A 22170-nucleotide genomic window follows, 5' to 3' on the forward strand; every position below is an offset into this window, starting at 1 on the left:
AATTATATTTATGATTATAATAAAATAATAATAATAATTTATTTAATAATTATTATATTTTTAATTAAATAAAGGTTATTTTAAAAATTTAAAATTATAGGAGGTGAATTTATATTCTAAAATTTTAATAAAATAAAATTGAATATAAGAAATTAAATAAAATTTTATAATTCAAAAATTTTATAATATTTATGAATAAATTATAAATAATATAGAATATAGGGGCTGAACAAAATTTTAGAACCTAACGAATAAGTTACGTTAAACAAATCAAAATTTTATTAATAAAAAACTTTTTTAAATAAATTTTATTTTAAAAATTATACTATAAGACAAAAACCCTGCACTTACCAACGCGTACTGATTAAAACCATTCACCGGCGCCTGTGCTCTCACCATCAATGCTGTTAGTGAGTAAGCACATCACACCTTAATAATGACAACTGTGTGTTATCATTTCGGTCAAAAAGGTAGGCCCCCCAAAAACAATGATAATAATTAACAGTCATAAATAAAAAATAATATTGGGTATGTTACCATTTTGGTAAAAAAAAAGATAATTTTGCCGCTAATTATTTGGGTAGTCAGATAAGAATAACAAAACATGTTATCTTTCGCCTATAACTTGAGGAGGTAATAAAAGTCTTTCGTTATACTCTACTGTTAGTTTCGCTTCTTCTTTAATTCCTCTGAAGTCTTTCAACAAAAATGGGTGGCGTCATCTCAACCTTCTTATCAGCGGACACAATTCGTCCAATTTTATCTTACGTTGGTGGAGAAGCTAATTATATATGGGGTCTAAAAGATAATCTTGATGACTTGCAGACTCAGAAGGAGAAGTTGATTGAGAAAAAAGAAGATATGCTGAATGAGGTTGAGCTTGCTGAACAACGACCCCGAACCAGACGGACGAGATCGGTGCAACGCTGGTTTGAAAGAGTGGATCGAAGGGTAACTGAAGTTGAGAGGCTGCAACAAGAAAGAGATCAAGAGATTGACAGATTGTGCCTTGGAGGCTTCTGTTCCAAGGACTTGATCTCAAGCTACAGCTTCGGGAAAAGAGTGGAGAAGATGAAGAACGAAGTGATCGAATTGAAGAAAGGAGGAGAAGCAATCAATCCACTTTATGAGGAGGTACCAGAAGGTGCAGCGGTTGCAATAGCTGTTGAGCGAACAATTGTCGGTCAAGAATCAATACTGGACCGAGTTTGGAGATGCATCACCGACCAAGAACAGAATAAGGGAATTATTGGCTTATATGGTATGGGGGGCGTCGGCAAAACTACTCTGTTAAAGCAAGTCAATAACAAATTCTGCAGTGATGAACAGCATCATTTTGGTGTCGTTATCTGGTCGGTTGTGTCTAGACAGCCAAACTTGATGCAGATTCAAGAGGATATTGGGAAAAGGATAGGCTTCTCAACAGATTCATGGCAGAGAAAAAGTTTTGAAGAAAGGGCTTCAGACATCACCAACGCTTTAAAGCATAAGAAGTTTGTATTGTTATTGGATGATATATGGGAGTCCAAAATTGATTTAACAAATTTGGGCATCCCTCTTCATTCTGGGTCCAAAATAGTCTTCACAACTCGTTTTCAGGGCACTTGTGGTAAAATGAGAGCTGACAAGAAGTTTCAGGTGTCTTATTTGGGAGATGAGGATGCTTGGGATTTATTTCAGGCGGCCGGAGGATTCTGTTTTGACAGTCATTCGGAAATTCGTGAATTAGCCAAAACCATGGCAAGTCAGTGTCATGGTTTGCCGCTAGCACTTGAAACAGTGGGTCAAGCCATGGCAGGCAAAGAGTTCCCTGAAGAATGGAGACGCGCGATTGAGATCATAAGCACATCAGCTTCTAAATTCGAAGATATGGAGAAAAAGGTGCTTTCGCGTTTAAAGTTCAGCTACGATAGTTTGCCCAATGACGAGCTTCGGTCTTGTCTCTTGTACTGTTGTTTATTTCCGGAAGACTCTGAAATTCGAAAAACCGACTTGATAGTGTATTGGGAAAGTGAAGGCCTTTTGGATTCTATTGGTGGGTGGGATGTTCTCGGTGCTCTTGTTCGTGCGTGCTTATTGGAGGAAGGAGGTGATCATGTAAAAATGCACGATATGATCCGTGACATGGCATTATGGATAGCAAATGAAATAGAGGAGGAGGAGAAGTTTTTGGTTCGTGCAGGAGTTGGACTAACTGACGCCCCAAAGATTGAAGAATGGGAAGGGGTCAAAAGGATATCCTTGATGGAGAACGAAATTCAAAGTCTACCACAAATTCCCACTTGTCCGCGTCTCCAGACTTTGCTTCTGGAATATAATCATATTGAGGAGATCACTGAGAGTTTCTTTCAATCTTTGCCTTCGCTTAGAGTTTTGAATCTAAGTGTAAATCATTACCTAACTGAACTACCTGTAGGGATTTCAAGTTTGGTTTCATTACACCATCTTGATCTGTCTTCTACTAAAGTACGTGGATTGCCGCAAGAGCTCAAGGCATTGGTGAATCTGAGATATTTGAACTTGGACTATACAAATGAAATGTGTAAAATGTGTAAAATTCCAGAGCAATTAATATCAAGCTTTTCAAAGTTACAGGTACTCAGGATGCTGCATTGCGGTTCAAACCACTGGCCAATAGCGGAAGAAGGCAACGTTCTATCCGATGATGCGGAATCATTGATGAAGGAAATCCACTGTTTGGAACAATTAAATCTCATCGCCTTGTCCTTACGTGGTTCGCGTGGTGTTGAAAACTTTCTGAAATTCCCAAAGCTGCAGAATATCACTCAAGCTCTGCACATCAAAGACTGCAACAGTCTACCGCTCAATTTGTTGCATCTAGCAAACATGGAGCATCTTCAGCTGTTCAGCATTTGGGACAGTAATTTGGAAGACTGGAATGTCGACTGCGCGGGAGAGGTACAAAAAATGCTTAAACTTCACTTTGTTAATTGCTCAAATGTGAAGGACTTGACGTGGCTTGTTTTTGTTCCAAATCTCAAGTGGCTGCAAATATTTAATTGTGATGACATGGAAGAAATAATCAGTGTTGAAAAATTTGAAAAATTGGGTGAAGTTTCAGAGATGATGGGAGAGCCTATCTTGTTCTCAGAACTCGAACTTCTGGTAATAAGCAATGCAAGTAATTTGAAGCGCATCTACCGCGATCCCTTGCCCTTTCCACACCTGGAGCGAATTGGCATATCGGAATGCCCAAAGTTGAAGAAGCTCCCGCTCAATTCCAGCAGCGCAAAGGGACGTAAAATTGTCATTTACGGGGAGAAAGAATGGTGGGAAGAGCTTCAATGGGAGGATCAAGCCACTCAAAATGCTTTCTCGCCCTGTTTCCTACCTTATGAATTATAATAAAGTGCAATAACAAGCAAGACTTTGAATAAAATTGCTGCGTGTGCTTAATGATTATCTTGTCTATCCATTTCATTTAATTTAAAAGCTTTCTACGGTGTTGCGCGTGTGTCACTTGTCATTCTTTTGTACTGCTGTTTCCTATTTCCAGTTAATAAAACTTTTTCCTATTAATATATTCTATTTACTTTCCTACTACTTTCATTACAACCAATAATTACCGGGCAGTATAATTTTTAAATATTATTTTTACTCATATTTATTATAAATTAAATAAATATATGAATAGAAATAAAAATAAAAATGAAGTATTAAAATAAGAAATATATATTTTGATGTGAATAAAAAATAAATATTTTTTATATTTTTTTATTTTATATATTTATTATAAAAAATATTTATAAAATAAAAAGTGCAAGAAAAATATTTTATTATTAATTTTTTATTCACATCAAAATATATATTTCTTTCTTTTAATATTTAATTTTTTATTCAAATTATCATTCATATGATTTATTTAATTTATAATAAATATGAATAAAGAATACTTGTAAATAAAAGTAATATTATAAATTATGATGTTCGAAATTATTGGTCATTATAAAAATAATATGGGATAAATGGTAAATCGTAGATATTGTTTCCTATTTTCAACTAAAAAATTTCTTTATTCTAAGAGCATCTCCAAAAGTTTTTTTAGATTTTATTATTTAAATATCAATTTATTTACTGATGTGGTAAATAAATAGATAGAAAAATACAATCTCCTTCAAAAGACTCATTAAATAAGAATAAGTTAACATTATTTTAATCAAATCTTTCTACTATTAAATTGAATTGATGTTATGTTTTTGAAAGAAAACATAAATAATAATTATTGCAGTCTTATTTTTTTAATAAATATTAATAAAAGAGGGAGAAACTCACTCGATAATATTGAAGAGTGAGAAATAAATCTTATTTAAAAAATTTAAATTAACGTGTCTTTAAAATGTTTAATATTGATATAACTTTTTAAATAAGAAGTAAAATTTTATTTGAAAAATTTTTTAGAGATGCGTTAATAACGGCATTACTAGTAATAAGGCTTGCAAGTTGCTTAACTGAATATGACTTCTTTCTTAAAAAAGTTACTATCTATTTCGAAAATTGATTATCTCGAAGTAGTGAGATTTATCTAATGTTAGTATTAAAAAAAAAAATGTGCTACTGATAAAAAAGAAGTCCATCAGATTCGGCCTAAATAGCAATCTCTATATAGCTTTTTCATTAGATTTCACCCATTTGACTGCAGACCAAAGCATCCATTGGATCGATGCATTTATTACGAAGAGGATCATCCTGAGGCAAAAGATCAAGAGTATCATTTGAGGCCAAGATAACAATGTTCACTGCCCTCGCCAGTAGTACCTGTAGTGCTCTTCTTAACAAGTCTGTCACCCCTTCCACGTCCTTTCTGTTCAAAGCATCAAGTGCAGGAATTAATGTGTGTTCCATTGTTGCTTTATTCATATAAAGGGGAGGTAACAAATCATCATCTACACCTCCAGAAGAAGAAAGGAGGAAAAAAAAGGTTTGTTTGATGGTAACCCATGTTGACATGCTATACGAATGATGCTTAAGTTCATATGCTTCTACTACCTATCTTCTGTGAAGAAAGATATTAAAGAACAACTAATATACAAGAGAAACAACATCAACTTGAATAGAGTAAAATTTCATCTTCTCTTAAAGCTTTCTTTGCTCAATTAAATGAGCTTTACTTTCAAGGCTTATGTTCACCACTCTCTAGAGCATTGAATTAACACTTGAGACAGAGGAAGTTAAATAAGTTTATATTACTCTATAAGCCAAACGGTTCAAGGCATAAGTCTTCAGAAGCTGCACATTAACATGGCATAACACCTTGTGAGATACCACGTTTTCATTTCTTTTTATTGTTCCTTTTTCTTCATTGTTTATTTCAGGCTTTGCCAACACAATTCTTTTCTGTACACATTTCATTTAACACTCTTAAAAAAAGACATAAACACTACAATATGAGGTAGCAAAATACTCTTGATTAAATGATCTTATATATGTCAGCTTGGTGCTGTACTCTGAATCAATCAACCAGGCATCCAATTTCCAAAGGTAAGGTCATGATTCCTATGTGAAAATTTTAGAATCATTCAAATAATACCGTTAAGATAGTGCACCAGTGTTCTGTAACCAATATCTATTTTATTTATCTGAATTCTATAGTTTAATCAGTACTTCTTTCAAGTAATTTATTAGTATCATAATATGAACACTAGCGCATGCCAAAAATGTCGTACAATTTATTAGTATCATAATATTCTACTAGATCACAACATGACCAGGACAATGTGAAACAAGTGCCATACAAGTCGCACAAAACGAAATACCTCAAGCTGCAGATTCTTTTGGAAAAACTCTTCAGTTAGAATTGCATTCGTTGCAAGCTTCGAGTGGCTTCATATGGGCTTCCTTGAGCTCCTAGACGACACTCTTAACTCATATGCAGGAAAGGAAAAGAACTAACCTTACAAACCTCATCATGCCAAAAATGAGAGAGATAACATGTAATTACTATGCAGCAAGCTCTTACTTTCTCAAGAAAAACCTTTTTTATATGCAGATTCTCCACAATTAGAGTATCATCCAACTGAACACCCCCACTATAACCATTGAGAGAAGGAAAAGAGCTATCTCATGTGACAATAACTCCTTTTCTAACAAATAATCTAACGAAGCAAGATGGGAAGATCATTTTCTTCCCCACCCATTTGAAATAATTTTCTCAAAAAATTCAAAGTAGAGCCAACTAATGTTCCTTCAATAATACCAATTGTGTTTACTATGTGGTCTTATGTTCATATTGATACTGAATGTTTTGTCAGCTTGTCCCTAATCCACATGTAAATGTAATGTGCACATTACATTCTCTTGGCTAATGCCTACCATTTGATTCTAAACCACAAAATCATTGTGTGAACTGGCTCTCGTTGCACACATATATTCTTAGCCCTTATCATCACCATTGCTCTCCTTAGGCTCCATATCTCAGGTTTAAATCATGGGAAATTGAGTGACGAAAATGATAACACTATCTAAACTTTAGTGGATTGAAGGAACATGGGATTTCTGAATGAACAGTAATCTCCACATCTCCGTTTCAAAAGGTTTTTCTACAGCTTCCAATTGTATTTCATTGAGAACAGAGATTTGCACAACTTATATATGACTCAATACTGACTAAATGTCATTGATATAATTATATAAATCAATAGTTTCCATGTCAAAAATAAGAGATAGTAGTAAGTGAAAAGACATTAAAATAACATTAATTGTTTTAAGAAGAATATATATATATATATATATATAGACTAGTTATATGGAGGTCTAGAAGTTTTGATTCACTTACAAAATATGAGGATTCATAATAAGAACATATATTCAAGAATATTCCACTATTAAACAAGTCTAAAGGGCTAGAATTTAAGAAACCTGGAAAATGTTTTGGAAACATTCCAACACCAAACACAACTACCAAAAATCAACATAAAAAAACATATTACTTAAAATTAAAATGATATGTTTACCTATACAACATAACCATATAAGTATGTTTCATTATATTTTATCTAAAATCTACTGAATTAAATACAAGCAACACTTTTATCCTATTAAGTAAACATAATAGAAACCTGGAATCAATTATTACGTAACATAACGGATGAATCAGGTCAAAGGCTGGCTTCTGGTGTAACCAAAGCTGTTGATCTGCAAATTGTAAGAGATCAAGAACTTGATAGACTCTGTCTTGGAGGCTTCTGTTCCAAAGACTTGGCTTCAGGCTACGACTTCGGAAAAAAGGTGGCCATGCTGACAGAACAAGTGATCCTTTTGAAGAATGAATGAGGAGAAATCAAAGAAGTTGCTGAGATGACACCACAAGATGCAGCGGTTGAATTAGCTGTTGAGCAAATAGTTGTTGGTGAAGAATCAATGCTTGATCAAGTTTGGAGATGTACCACTTGTTGATGCGAGATTCCGGTTCTCCTCGTTCTACGATCAGGATCTCTGCTCGATCAACTTCGTCACGACCAGGAGGTCTCCTCGCCAGGCTTCTTCCCCGGAGGTCCCTGCGTACACAGATAAGTCAGAGTACGCCGGTTGTTTTCCCGGCGCAAACCCTCCGACGCTCAAGTCAGATATGAAGGTTCGGGAAAAGCTTGCCACAGGTCTTATGGCGTTTCTTGTGGTTTTCTCCCCTTTTTTCAAGAATGCCAACCCTTTTACCTTCGTTGGCTACCTTTTTATAGGCTTCCTCTGAATCTCAGTCTTCCGCTCTTTTCGAGACGGTATGGGACTTCAACTGCTGCGTTATGGGCAAAACATGGGATCTAGCGTGTTATGCCACGGTTCAGGGGAAAGCGTGGCTGCCACGGCTCTGTGAGACCTTGCGTGTTACGCCACGGTTCGGGGGAAAGTGTGGCTGTCATGGCTCTGTGAGATCTTGCGTGTTACGTCGCGGTTCTGGGGAAAGCGTGGCTGTTGTGCCTAGATTCTCGTGCTGGAGAGCACGTCTTGCCAACTGCCGTCGACCGGGTCTCCTCGCCTCTCGATCTCTAGCCGGAATGGCCTCATGCCTTTTATAGGAATTGGCCTCGCGGACGACAACATCGTGGACGAGCAGGATGTTTCTGATCCTGTTCCTCCACGCGCTAGGCTTTAACGGAACACATCGGTTCGCAGAACTCCGCCATCAGATGTTTGCTCGTCATTCCTGGTCCCTTCGACGCATTTGTCCCAAACAGTATCCCTCCCAAACACCGGTCCCCCAGTTTCTGGTGTTGGGTAATGTAGTGGACCAGCAGTAGAAACTCGATAGTACTCGCTCGCGTGGGTTTGGAAAAGGCTGCCAGGAGTCATGTCGCATTTAATTGCGGTCGAGGTGACGTGGCAGAAATCCCCCCCCTCCATTTGAATTTCAAACCGACGGTTACGGGATTCTCGGAATATGCGTCATTAAATGCTGGCAGCCCAAGAGCTTGCTTCTCAGTAAGGAAACCCAAAATCTTCAAACACGAACTCGTCATTTCCTCCATTCTTGTCTCTCCGGCGAATGAACCTCGGCGCCAAAGCTGTCATCCCTGTCTCTCTCTGACCGAGTCCCTGCTTCAGGTATTTCTTCTATTTTTTTCGGTATTGGTTAGTTGTAGGTAATTTCCTTTCTCTCTGCTTTGCTTGAGGTTGTAGTTGGCGGTGGTGTCTTGGTTAGAACTTAGGATATGTCGAAGGGTAAGGAGAAGGTCGTTGAGGTTGGTGACGACGAACTAGGTTTTTTGCCTAGTCTGCCCGCTGATTTTGCTTTAGATCCCGGGATCCCCTTAGAGCCCATTAGGTCTAGTGTTGGTACTAGCGCTAGGAGGATGTCTCCCCAAACAACCTCCTCGAGCGACAGTAGCGATGAAGAAGGATCTTCTGGATCGGAGAACACCTTGAGTGAGGGTCAAGGGGATGATTCTGGTGAGGCGTCCCCATCAGGAGCATCACGACCAGAAGAACGGGGTACAGTAGGAGGTAGAGCCTTGTCGCGTGATTATGCCATTGATTACATGTCGTGTACGACCACGTTTGACGAGCTCAATGACCTCCGACTTAGGTATAGTATTCCTGGTGAGATACCTCTTAAGATCCCAGGAAAGAAGGATACACCCAGCCGGCCTCCCAGGGGATACGTTACCCTGTATCTGGAGAGCTTTAAGTATGGGCTGAGGTGTCCCTTGCAGCCTTACTTTGCCCGGATACTTAACGGGCTAAATCTGGCTCCTGGTCAGCTGAACCCCAACGGGTGGAGAGTGCTCTCTGGTCTGTTCATATTGTGGGACAGATGTTGCCAAAGCGAGCCCACGGTTGATGAGGTGAAGCACCTGTACCAGCTGAAGAGCAGCCCTAAAGATGCCGGCTGGTACTATTTCCAATCTGGTACCAAGAGCAGGAAACCCATAACTGATCTTCCAACTGGTGGTGGTGGGACTTGGAAGAGGAAATTCTTTTTTGCTGGGGGTCCCTGGGGTCAAGTTGCACAAATAGACGGGAAGGATTGTCGCGTCCCACCCCGTTTCACGGTCCCAGGTTGCCTGCTCGCTTTAGATGTCTTGTATCCATAATTGTTCCTGCTGTATTGGTTTGTCTCTAACCAAGTGTCTGTTTGTGCTGTAGTTTCCTGGGGTGTTCACTTCCCGCTCCGACCTGGTCTGCTTAAACGGGTCGAGGCTGTATTGGCCAATTCCTGCTCGAGCCGAGAACTGCTATCTACATACAACTTCCTCGAGTCTCGGTTGATACTTCCTGGCCATAAGATGGAGGACGCAGTGATTGGAGCTCTGACCAGGAAACGCTCTCGGCCTCCAACAACCGATAGGGACCAGGAGAAAGATGCTCCCGCTGCGAAGCGAAAGAACATCGTGCAGCAGGTTCCTTCCTTGCAGGCTCTCCCTCCTGCCTCTGCTAAAGTCGGGGAATCCAGTAGAGCGGCCACTGATCCTGCTTCCTCTTCTCCACCTGTTGTGCCTCGGTCTCGCTTACCCGACAGCCGACCAGAACACTTGGTTCCCTATCTCAATGAGTTGTCTAAACTCGTGAGCAAGAAGGACCTGGAGGGCTTTGACGGTTGTACCCTGGGCGAGCTGGTGGGAGCCATGCAGTACAGTGCTTTCCATCTCAGCTGCATGGCCACCTACTATAAGGCCAAGGTTGGCCGTTACGACAGGAAGATGAAGGAGGACATTCAATCGGCGACGACCAGAGCTGACGTTGCCGAGAAAAAGGCGGGTGAGCTAAACGTTGAGAACCTCAAGCTGATAGAGCAAGAGTCCCTTGCTCAAGCAAAAGCCATTACCCTCGAGGAGGAGCTGACCAAGGTTAAGGAGGATCTCCAAGGGCAGAGGGCTATGTATGAGGCTCAGCTCGAATCTCTCCGCGATTCCCACCGAGCTCATGTAGAGAACTTGGAGAGGGAGGCCGACAACCAGTACGACCAGGGACTTCGGCATTCGTATCGTTGTATCATGGCCGTCCTCGGGAAGCAACACCCTGATCTGAAGATGGATGACCTTGCAGCTGGTGTTGCTCAACATATGGACGAGGAGGCGGCCAAGGAAGATGCCGAGGGGTTAGAGCCGATCGTGATTGAGGAGGGTAACTCTCCTCCTCGTGCAGTCCCTGCTGATGTTGGCGAGGCGAGCACCCCCCCGGACGCAACTGGTGATACCCCTCCCGCACCCGAGGAGGTCCAGCCAACCGATGCTGCTCGGCTCACTGATCCACCATCTTTTTGATATATTTCTTCTTGTATTGTAATGAACAACGTTTATGAAATTTATCCCCTCTGTTAGCCATTAATAAAACTGTTGTTGATTACTATCTCGTGTCGTACTCATGAATTAATTTTCGTCTGAAACGCTGATCGCTTCTGTCTCGCCGTAAGACAGGCTTTGAGACTTGGTGAGGCCTTTGCGTGCCGTAGAAAACTTTCCGAATGCTTCGGAGTCTGCTCGCCTTCTCGCGAACGAACAGATCCTGGCATGCTGGGCTTTTGTCTGGCCCTAAGACAGGCTTTGAGACTTTGTCGAGCCTTCGCATGCCTTGGGAATCTTCTTCAAACGATTTGGATTCTGCTGCCTTCTCGTGGCCGAGCAGATCCTGGCATGCTTGGCTTCTGTCTCGCCATAAGACAGGCTCTGAGACTTGGCGAGCCTTTGCATGCCTTAGGAATCTTCTTCAAACGATTTGGATTCTGCTGCCTTCTCGTGGCCGAGCAGATCCTGGCATGCTTGGCTTCTGTCTCGCCATAAGACAGGCTCTGAGACTTGGCGAGCCTTTGCATGCCTTAGGATTTTCTTCAAACGATTTGGATTCTGCTGCCTTCTCGTGGCCGAGCAGATCCTGGCATGCTTGGCTTCTGTCTCGCCATAAGACAGGCTCTGAGACTTGGCGAGCCTTTGCATGCCTTAGGAATCTTCTTCAAACGATTTGGATTCTGCTGCCTTCTCGTGGCCGAGCAGATCCTGGCATGCTTGGCTTCTGTCTCGCCATAAGACAGGCTCTGAGACTTGGCGAGCCTTTGCATGCCTTAGGATTTTCTTCAAACGATTTGGATTCTGCTGCCTTCTCGTGGCCGAGCAGATCCTGGCATGCTTGGCTTCTGTCTCGCCATAAGACAGGCTCTGAGACTTGGCGAGCCTTTGCATGCCTTAGGATTTTCTTCAAACGATTTGGATTCTGCTGCCTTCTCGTGGCCGAGCAGATCCTGGCATGCTTGGCTTCTGTCTCGCCATAAGACAGGCTCTGAGACTTGGCGAGCCTTTGCATGCCTTAGGAATCTTCTTCAAACGATTTGGATTCTGCTGCCTTCTCGTGGCCGAGCAGATCCTGGCATGCTTGGCTTCTGTCTCGCCATAAGACAGGCTCTGAGACTTGGCGAGCCTTTGCATGCCTTAGGATTTTTTTTTTTTTTTTTTCGGTTTCAAGCGAAATAAATTCGTCGACGTTACATTAATGGCAGGATTTGACTTACATGAAATTGTTCGGACATAAAACATAAAAATAAAAGATAGACAGCATGAGCAGAAATTGCTTTAAAATGTGAGCAAGTCTTACTGGAAGTATTTTCGGAGGTGTGCTGCGTTCCATGGGCGTTTCACTTCGTGGCCGTCCGCGCGAACCAGCTTGTAAGCTCCGGACCCCGCTATCTGCTTGACTCTATACGGCCCTTCCCAATTCGGTCCCAGCACTCCTTGAGTCGAATCTTTGGTGCTCTGATTCACTCTTCTCAGTACCCAGTCTCCGACCCTGAATTGCCGTATGTTCACCTTCTGGTTATAATACCGAGCAACCCTCTGTTGGTAAGTGACTGATCGCTCGGCTGCTTGTTCCCTCCTCTCCATTAGCAGATCAAGATTCAAACATATCTGCTCGTCGTTCTCCTGTTCATTGAAATGATCTGTCCGGTGTGTGGCCGTTCCTACCTCAGCCGGCACGACCGCTTCATGTCCGAAAGCCAAAGCGAACGGTGTCTCCCCCGTTGCGGTTTTGTGGGTTGTTCTGTATGCCCATAGTACACCTGACAGCTCGTCAACCCACGCACCCTTTTTTGCTCCGAGCCTGGTTTTCAGAAGCCTTTTGACTGTCTTGTTGGCTGCTTCTACTTGTCCATTCGATTGAGGGTGAGCAGGCGAGCAATACTTCAGCTCTATCCCGAGGTTCTGGCAGAAATCCCTGAAGCTGTGATTATCGAACTGCCTGCCATTATCCGTTACCAAGGCATATGGGATCCCGTATCGACAGACCAGGTTTCTCCACACGAAGTCTGTTGTTTTCTTCTCTGTGATTCTGCTAAGGGCTTCTACCTCTATCCACTTCGTGAAGTAATCTATAGCGACTATTGCATGTGTTGCTGCTCCTCGTCCCTTTGGCAATGGGCCGATCAGATCAATTCCCCATTGAGCGAATGGCCAAGGGGAGGCCATGGAAGTGAGCTTCTCTGGTGGTTGGTTAGAGAAATTCGCAAAACTCTGGCAGCTTGCACAGCTCCTGGTCTTCCTTTGCGCATCCTGGTGCATCGTCGGCCAGAAATATCCCTGCCTTAGAACCTTGTGGGCCAGGGACCTCCCGCCAGAATGATTTCCGCAAATTCCTTCATGCACTTCCCTCAGCACGTAATCCGCGTCGTCATCGTCCAAACACCGAAGGAACGGTAATGTATATCCTCGTCGATACAGTACCCCATCGATCATCGTGTATCTCGAGGCCTGAGCTCTAATCTTCCAAGCCCGTAGCTTATCTGGTGGTAAGGCCCCGTCTCTAAGGTATGAAACTATCGGGTCCCTCCACGAGCTTTTTTGTTCTATCCGCAACACCCCCAAATTTTGCTCGATACTCGGGCGAGACTTCACTTCTAGGGGGACCGACTTTGGCATTTTTGGGTCGGCGACGGCTGCCATCCTAGCCAAAATGTCTGCTCGACTATTCTGCTCCCTGGGGATTTGTATCACCTCCACTGCTTCGAACTTCCCCATCATCTGCCTGACTATCCTTAGGTATTGTTCCATCTTCTCCTCTCTTGGTTGGAATCTTTCACTGACATGATTCGCAACCAGCTGGGAATCGGTTCTGATCTTAACTCTGTCCGCTTTCACGGCCCTAGCCAATTCCAGCCCTGCTATCAAGGCTTCATATTCTGCCTGGTTATTCGTGGCTGCAAATTCCAACTTTACAGCATAAGAGATCTCCTCCCCCTCTGGGCCTTCCAGGACAATCCCTGCTCCTGAACCCCGCTCTCCTGATGACCCATCCACAGATATCTGCCATACTTGAGTTTCGTCGTTGCCTACATCTGCATCTTGCTGACCCAAGCATACTTCGGGCTCCGCGAACTCAGCTACGAAATCGGCCATTGCCTGGGCCTTTATCGCCGCGCGGGGTTTATAGTCTAAGTCGAATTCGCTCAGCTCTACAGCCCATTTGACGAGCCGACCAGAGGCATCCGGCTTGTGCAGAATTTGACGCAATGGCTGGTTGGTGATTACCGAGACCGGGAATGCTTGAAAGTACGGCCTCAACTTCCGAGCAGCAACCACAAGGGCCAGTGCCCATTTCTCCATCGTTGGGTATCTGGTCTCAGCGTCGAGCAGGGCCTTGCTGGTGTAGTATATCGGATACTGAATTCCTTCTTCCTCTCTCACCAGAACGGAACTGGCGGCCCGATCAGATACCGCCAAATACAGATTCAACTTGTCCCCATCCCTCGGTGTGGACAGTAGCGGAGCTTGCTGCAAGTAATGCTTCAAGTTCCGGAAGGCTTCCTCGCATTCCGGGGTCCATTCCGTTTTCTTTCCCTTCCTTATCACTTGAAAGAATGGCTGACACTTATCTGTAGCCTTGGATATGAATCTGCTCAACGCCGCCAACCTCTCCGTGAGGCTCTGCATCTCCTTCAGGTTTCGAGGAGACGTCATTTGCACAATCGCCTGGATCTTCTCGGGATTTGCTTCAATCCCCCTATGGCTCACCATGAATCCCAGGAATTTCCCTGACTCGACCCCGAAAGCACACTTCTCCGGGTTGAGCTTCATCTTATACTTCCTCAAAAGCTCGAACGTCTCCTCGAGATGTCTGACATGTTCTTTCGGGACTTTGGACTTGGTGATCATGTCGTCCACGTACACCTCCATGGTTTTCCCGATCAAGGGCTTAAAGACTTTATTCACCAGCCTTTGATAGGTGGCCCCAGCATTCTTGAGACCGAATGGCATCACCCTGTAACAGAACAGACCTTGGTTAGTGATGAAAGCCGTGCTCTCCTCATCCGGCTCGTACATGGGGATCTGGTTGTATCCCGAGAATGCGTCTATGAAGCTAAGCAGACCATGTCCAGCCGTTGAATCTACTAGCTGATCGATCTTTGGTAAAGGGAAGCTGTCTTTTGGGCACGCCTTATTGAGGTCTGTGAAATCCACACACATCCTCCACTTGCCGTTCGCCTTCTTTACCAACACCACATTTGATATCCACTCTGGGTAATTGACTTCCCGAATGAACCCTGCTCTCAGAAGCTTCTCCACCTCATCATTTACAGCCTCATACCTCTCCTGGTTGAAGCACCTCCTCTTCTGCCTTACTGCCCGAGCACCTTTCTTTATTGCCAGCCTATGACATGCTACCTCTGGGTCAATCCCTGGCATGTCCTCATGTGTCCAGGCAAACACGTCGGCATGAGCCTGTAAGCATTTCACCAACTCCTGCTTTTGCTCTCCCTCAAGTCTCGACCCGATTCTGATCGTCTTTCCCGGGTTCTCCGGTCCCATGCTTACTGTTTCCAGATCCTCTACGGGTTCTTGTCTACCAGTCTTGTTTTCCACTCGGGTATCGAGGGATGTTATCTGCATCGCCTCCCTTGCTGCCGAGGAGTAGCAGCTTCTTGCGATCCTCTGGTCTCCTCGTACCACTCCGACTACCCCATTCACCCGGTACTTCAGAGACAGATAATGGTTGGACAGCACCGCTTTGCTCATCCTTAAAAATAGCCGACCTAGGATCATCTGGTAAGGACCTTCCTCGTCCACTACGACGAAGTCCAGTATCATTGTTCTTTCTGTCGGGGGGCTCCCGATTGTGATAGGCAGTTCGACCACGCCCAGAGGGACCAGCTTCCCTCCTCCGAACCCCTTCAAGGAGGTGTTGGTGTATTCCAACTTCCGGTCGGCTATTCCCATCTCTTCCAAAGTTGATTTAAATAGCACATCAACCGAGCTCCCCGTATCAACCAGTATCCGGTCAAACTTCTTGCTAGCGATCGTAGCCTTGATGACTAAAGCGTCCTCGTGGGGGTATAGAATCCCTTCCTCATCCTCATCCGTCCACATGATTGGCACTTGCCTGACCCTTGCTCGTTTGGCTGCTGGGGTGTTGAAGAGTATCTCTTTACTGGTCATGGCGTATCTGGCATAATTTTTTCTCGATCTGTTCGAATCTCCGGCCAACGTTGGGCCCCCAGCTATCACCCTCGCTGCGGGCGGCTCGCGTCTCAAGATTCCATCACTCTGCTCCCCTTCATCCGTGGTGGTCACCATCGGGAAAGTCCCATCCATAAACTCGTCCAGGTACCGATTTCTCACCAAATCTTCGACCTGGGTCTTGAGATCTCTACACTCTGCTGTGGTATGGCCATGGGTGCCATGGAACTTACAATAACGTCCTCTATCCCTCCTGTTGGGTAGCTTTGTTATTGGTGTAGGGAGGTGCAGCAGCCCTCGACCCTTTATGGCCTCGTACACCTCATCCAGGGGCATCTTCAAGGGAGTGTACCGCCCATAGTCCTGGTTCTGGTCGACCAGATGCACTGCTCTTTCTCTGTTTGCCCCACTGTGAGTTGGGGGCGGTGGGAGTGCTTCTGGTCTGCTCGTCCTGCTACCGTGGGAATGTTGATGAAGATCGCCGGATGCCGAATCATGTCTTCTCCAAGGCTCCCTAGCTGGGGAGCGAGGAGGTGGCGCCCTGCTGCGCTGGTACTGTGGCGGCCTCTGATGAGGCTGGTAAGCAATTACCCTACCTCCTGCTCCACTACCGGAGATCTGGTGGTCCCTCCTCCTGATCGGCCCATTAGTTGGTAATGCTTTCTTCTCTTTCCTCCCTAACCCTTCCAACTGGTCTGTCTTGATCCGTGCAGCCTTCTCCTCCTCAATCTCGATGTCTCTTTTAGCCTGTTCGTATGCGGCTGCGTACGTTTGAATAGCTGGGCTTCTCAAATTGTACCACAGCCTTCCTATCTTCACCCCTTCTTTCAGTCCCCTTAACGCCTGAGGGTGGTTGAAGGCTCCCAAGTCAAGGACAGCCCGATGAAACCTCTTGATGAATTCCCGAAGGGTTTCTTGCTCCCCCTGTTTCATGCTCTTCAGCTCCATCACGTCATCTTCCGGTGACATTGCCCCACTAAACTGCTCTGCGAATTCCTGGCACATCTGCTCGAAGGTTTTTATGCTGCCCCGAGGAAGTTTCCTGTACCATTCTCGTGCACGTCCCTCAAGGGATAGTGGGAACACCCTGCACCTTTGGGATGGAGATAATCCCTGGACCCCCGTTATGTCGTTGAAGCGCTCTATGTGCACCAGCGGGTCAGTTCTTCCCGAGTATCTGAGGTCGGGGAGGCGGAAATCTCTTGGAATAACTGCCCTCATGATCTCTGCTGCGAGCGGTGATTCCCCGTCCAGCATTATCCTCCAACCAGGGGCTCTGTTCCTCCCTTGCATGTCATCAATTATTTGCGCTAGCCTTCGCACTTCCTCCTCCAGCTGTCCTGCGCGACCAGGGTCGCGCGCTGCAGCTTGATCCCGCTCTCGCTCTACATCATGTAAGTGTTGCCCCAGTTCTGTTTCCTCTGCGTTCACCACCCCGTCGCCCCCGTCACAAGTCTGTCTTACCGGGGACTGCTCTCTTTCTCTATGAAATTCTCCCCGCAGAGGTACGTTACCTCTCTCACCGCCAAATCTCCCAGCGGTTTGGCTTCTCTCCGCACTATCGGTACCTGGTGCCGCTCCACCGCCTCTCACCCTTCCCTCTTGGGTTACCCTTCGCTCGTTCCGCAGCTCATGCAGGATGGTTGTCAAGGTTTCCATCTGCTTTTCCATTCGCTCCATCCGGTCGAACATGACTTTTTCCCGTGCTTCGCTGATCACCTCCCTCAGCGTCACGGAATCGTTAAGCCTTATGTCACCCCCTTGTGCGCTACTTCCTCCTATCTCCATTGCCTTTCGCTTACTCCACCCCTCTTCTTGCTATCGACAGAAGCTTTTTGCTCTGGATCCCCACAGACGGCGCCAAAATGTTGATGCGAGATTCCGGTTCTCCTCGTTCTACGATCAGGATCTCTGCTCGATCAACTTCGTCACGACCAGGAGGTCTCCTCGCCAGGCTTCTTCCCCGGAGGTCCCTGCGTACACAGATAAGTCAGAGTACGCCGGTTGTTTTCCCGGCGCAAACCCTCCGACGCTCAAGTCAGATATGAAGGTTCGGGAAAAGCTTGCCACAGGTCTTATGGCGTTTCTTGTGGTTTTCTCCCCTTTTTTCAAGAATGCCAACCCTTTTACCTTCGTTGGCTACCTTTTTATAGGCTTCCTCTGAATCTCAGTCTTCCGCTCTTTTCGAGACGGTATGGGACTTCAACTGCTGCGTTATGGGCAAAACATGGGATCTAGCGTGTTATGCCACGGTTCAGGGGAAAGCGTGGCTGCCACGGCTCTGTGAGACCTTGCGTGTTACGCCACGGTTCGGGGGAAAGTGTGGCTGTCATGGCTCTGTGAGATCTTGCGTGTTACGTCGCGGTTCTGGGAAAAGCGTGGCTGTTGTGCCTAGATTCTCGTGCTGGAGAGCACGTCTTGCCAACTGCCGTCGACCGGGTCTCCTCGCCTCTCGATCTCTAGCCGGAATGGCCTCATGCCTTTTATAGGAATTGGCCTCGCGGACGACAACATCGTGGACGAGCAGGATGTTTCTGATCCTGTTCCTCCACGCGCTAGGCTTTAACGGAACACATCGGTTCGCAGAACTCCGCCATCAGATGTCTGCTCGTCATTCCTGGTCCCTTCGACGCATTTGTCCCAAACAGTATCCCTCCCAAACACCACTGATCAAGAAAAGAATAGGGGAATTATTGGCTTGTACGGTACGGGGAGTCGGCAAAACTACCCTTCTAAAACAAGTCAATAAAAAATTCTGCAATCAGCAGCAGCATCATCATTTTGATGTTGTCCTGTGGGCGGTTGTGTCTAGAGAGCCAAATCTTGACAAGATTCAAGATGCTATTGGGAAGAGGATAGCTTTGTCAGAAGAGTCATGGAAGGATAAAAGTATTCAAGACAAGGCTTTGGACATCTCTAACATTTTAAGCAGAAAGAATTTTATGTGTTATTGGATGATCTATGGCAGCAAATTGATTTAACAAAATTGGCTATCCCTCTTCAAAGCCTAAATATTTCATCCAAGGTGGTTTTCGCTTTCTTGATGTTTGTGGTTCAATAGAAGCTAATGGAAAGATTGAGGTCAAATGTTTGGTTCACAATGAAGCCTGGAGATTATTTCAAGAAAAAGTCGGTAGCGCTACTCTTAGATGTCATTCTGATATTCCTGAGCTAGTACAAACCTCGGCAAGAGAGTATTGGTCTGCCACTAGCATTGAAAACAATTGGTTGAGCCATGTCCTACAAAAAGAAACCTGAGGAATGGAAGTATGCAATTAAGGTCTTAAGCACATCGCCTGAAATTTTTCAGGTATGGAAGAAAATGTGTTTGCACGTTCAAAGTTTAGTTATGGTAGCCTGCATAGCTACATAATTAGTCTATCAGCAATTCCTAATTGTCCTTGTCTCCTAACTTTGCTTCTTTACATAATCAAAATTAGTATGACCATTGATGGCTTCTTTCAATTTATGCGTTCTCTTAACGTTTTGAATCTAAGATTCTTTATATTTATGACCAAATTACCTTTTTTAACTGTCATAAGGAAGTTGCCAGAAGAGGTAAAGGCCTTGGTAAATTTCAGATATTTGAACTTGGAATATGTAACATCAAAAAATGAGTGCCTGCAACTGCTGTGTAACTTTCTAAAGTTGCAGGCACTCAAAATGCTGGGTTGCAGTAATTATAGTGGAGAAGAAGAAGGTATAGCTTTAAATGAAGATGCCAAACCTTTATAAATTGCTCTGTTTGGAAAACTTGAATCTACTAAGCATTACCTTCGATAGTTGCCCTGTTCTTTAAATTCTTTTGACATTACAAAAGTCGCTGATTTGTACATAATCCCTATGGCTTACAAAAATTTATACTCTAATATCCCTCAATGTTTTACCTCTAGCATACATGAAGCATCTAAAAAAATTTCTTATTCAGAACTGTCCTTTGAAAGAGTTGAAGATTGAAAATGCAAGAGAGATACAAAATTTGCTATAATGGGGTTTTTGCAGTCTTCAAACATTTTGCATATGACTGTTCAAGTTTGAAAAAATTGATATGGCTTGTTTTTACTCCAAACCTCAAGAATATTGATGTGCAGAATTGCAGTAATATGGAAGAAATAATCAGTTTTAGAAAAATAAGTTTCAAAGATAATGCTAAAGCAGAACTTGCTAGCAGAACTCAAATTTTTTATGCCTAAAAAGGCTAGGAAATTTAAAAAGCATCTTCTAGGATCCCTTATCTTTTCACAGCTGAAGGAAATTGAAGTAACTAGATGCCTAAAGCTGAAGAAGCTCCCACTTGATCCCAGTAGAGCAATGGGAGGTAAAATTGTTATCAAGGGAAAGGAAGACCGGCAGGATGAGCTACAATTGTACTGACATAGAGTCTTGAATAAGATTTCTAGTAGGAGTGCTTTTTTTTCCCCAATTGATGTATCTATTTGCGTGTAACATGCAATCTTGTCTTTCATATCAGACACAATAATGGCCAATTTCTTTTTCTAATCAAGATGGAGAGTAAACCTCAAAAGCATTGTGAGCTATCTTTACAATTTTAACCCCTTCCTTGTATGTGAAGAAAGATAATAAAGAACAATAAACTAGTAATGAAGAAAAGGAAAATGGCAAGTTCAATATGGTAGAAGTTAATCGTTCATTTAGCGTTGCTCAATCAAGTAAGCCTTACCTCCAGTTCTTAAAGATCTGAATTAACAACCAAGTAACAAAATATATAATTGATTTTATTATTCTATGAATTGAACAATTCAAGGATAAGAAGACAAAACCTTTCTATGAGGCACTATTATTCAGGCTTAAATAATAACAATAAAATACTACACCACGTCTCATATGGCTAATTCTACTCTCCTTTACTTTTTCTTGGTTCTGCAGTAAAATTCAGTTCTATTTTGAAGGAAATTGTTAACATCAAAACCTATATACTGCCTGACCATCTGCTGACATCATATTTTTAGATACACCATAAGCAGATAATATAAGACAAGAAATGTGAAAGAAATACAAAATGAGTCACAAAAGGAAATTACCTGCTCTGTAGTTTCTCCTGCTAAACCCGACAGTTAGAATGCTAATTGTTTTGAGCACCCGAATACTCAAAGGACCCCAGCTTGAAATGGCTTTGGATTAGCTTCCTTTAGCTCCATTGGAACACACACACCTCCAGGAAAGGAACAAAATAAGAAACCTCATCATACCAAATATAAGAGATAAGACAAGGCATTACTCTGTGGCAAGCACATGATTTCTCCAGAAAATTCCAATTTCTCCATAGGTTCTCCACAATCAACGTGTGATCGACCTTTAATACATTCAGTTCTATCATTAAGAGAAGGAAGAGAATTCCTCTCATGCGATGGTAACTCTTTATTTAACACTGGGTCAAAGCAAAGCAAGAAGGGAAGGAAATTTCGTTAGATTAAGAAAAGAATGGAGCTTTTGAACTAGAACTCTTGTCAAATTCTTGAAATTTCCTGCTTTCATTAAGAGAACTGAAGGTGGGGAATAGCCAGAACCGGATTTAAATTCAATCTAGTCTTTTAAAGACTTGTATAAGAACTAAGAGAAACCAGTGAACTGACAGATACTGTCAAGCTTCTCCCAAAGATCCTTTGTACCAAAAACTAACCAATTTAAGCTAACAAACTTGCGTGAGCATCTAAATTTCAATATCCATGGAAGAGACTCTGCCTTCAAATTCACATACCAGCTTCTCTCAACCAATGGCCACTATTAGAAATAAGGATTCTTTATCGTAAATTGATAATGCATGAAAGAAATCATCAAAAGGCCTAACCTTCTCTCTTAGTTCCTTCAAGAACCACAATCCACCAAAACTAGCGAATTTCAAACTCTATCACTCATCACTCTCTCTTTCTTAGCTGTTTAGGGCTATCAAGTCGGGTAACAACATTCATATCAATGCTGAATGTTTTGTCAGCTTGTCCCAATTCCTTAAATCTTTTCTAATGGACAAGAAAGCACAAAGCACAAAAATTGCCATGGTTGGATAGATATAAACAACTTTTCCTGAAGCTTTGTCACAAGAAAACCTGAACATCATCGCTTCTCTTACAAGCCCCAGAGCAGAAGAAGTGTCCCAATTAGGCTCATCCTCCGAGCTCCAATTAAGGCTCCTGCAACAGACAAATAGCTTCCTGCAAGAACCTGATGTTCCCCCAAAAGAAAAAAAAATGACAAAATGAAAAGCAATGTACTGCTAAGTTCAAGAGAAAAGCTCCTAAAATAAAATTTTGGAGTTTCAGTT

The 22170-nt window shown here is 43.4% G+C and overlaps 3 protein-coding genes and 1 pseudogene across 4 annotated transcripts; 3 read left to right on the forward strand and 1 right to left on the reverse strand.

The window, feature by feature from the left end:
- Positions 1-616: 616 nt before the first annotated feature.
- Positions 617-3540, forward strand: LOC102625482 (probable disease resistance protein At5g63020). Its single transcript, XM_052444050.1, has one exon. The coding sequence runs from the start codon at positions 709-711 to the stop codon at positions 3364-3366; it is 2658 nt and encodes an 885-aa protein (XP_052300010.1). The 5' UTR covers positions 617-708; the 3' UTR covers positions 3367-3540.
- A 925-nt stretch (positions 3541-4465) lies between these two features.
- Positions 4466-20664, reverse strand: LOC127903669 (uncharacterized). 2 transcript variants are annotated; one of them, XM_052444046.1, is made up of 3 exons: positions 7404-20664; positions 5775-7309; positions 4466-4822 (listed from the first exon to the last, which is right to left on the reverse strand). In XM_052444046.1, the coding sequence occupies exon 1, from the start codon at positions 17676-17678 to the stop codon at positions 12033-12035; it is 5646 nt and encodes a 1881-aa protein (XP_052300006.1). In that variant the 5' UTR covers positions 17679-20664; the 3' UTR covers positions 4466-4822; positions 5775-7309; positions 7404-12032. The 2 variants fall into 2 exon arrangements, with proteins under 2 accessions (XP_052300006.1, XP_052300005.1); XM_052444045.1 differs by having other exon boundaries at positions 5775-20664.
- LOC127898786 (uncharacterized) lies at positions 8664-10715 on the forward strand. Its single transcript, XM_052431273.1, has 2 exons — positions 8664-9243; positions 9598-10715. Exons 1-2 carry the CDS (start codon positions 8664-8666, stop codon positions 10713-10715), a joined length of 1698 nt encoding a protein of 565 aa, XP_052287233.1.
- On the forward strand, positions 18419-19152 carry LOC127898787 (disease resistance protein SUMM2-like; annotated as a pseudogene).
- Positions 20665-22170: the final 1506 nt, after the last annotated feature.

This window comes from Citrus sinensis, chromosome 7 (genome assembly GCF_022201045.2).
Source record: "Citrus sinensis cultivar Valencia sweet orange chromosome 7, DVS_A1.0, whole genome shotgun sequence".
Classification (NCBI taxonomy): Eukaryota; Viridiplantae; Streptophyta; class Magnoliopsida; order Sapindales; family Rutaceae; genus Citrus; species Citrus sinensis.

Bases quoted from the DNA above. Each gene is read 5' to 3' on its own strand.
- LOC102625482 (XM_052444050.1), top strand. From the start codon at position 709: ATGGGTGGCGTCATCTCAACCTTCTTATCAGCGGACACAATTCGTCCA.
- LOC127898786 (XM_052431273.1), top strand. From the start codon at position 8,664: ATGTCGAAGGGTAAGGAGAAGGTCGTTGAGGTTGGTGACGACGAACTA. The intron at 9,244-9,597 runs GTCTGTTCATAT...TTTGTGCTGTAG, and splicing joins CGGGTGGAGAGTGCTCTCTG to TTTCCTGGGGTGTTCACTTC.
- LOC127903669 (XM_052444046.1), bottom strand. From the start codon at position 17,678: ATGGAGATAGGAGGAAGTAGCGCACAAGGGGGTGACATAAGGCTTAAC.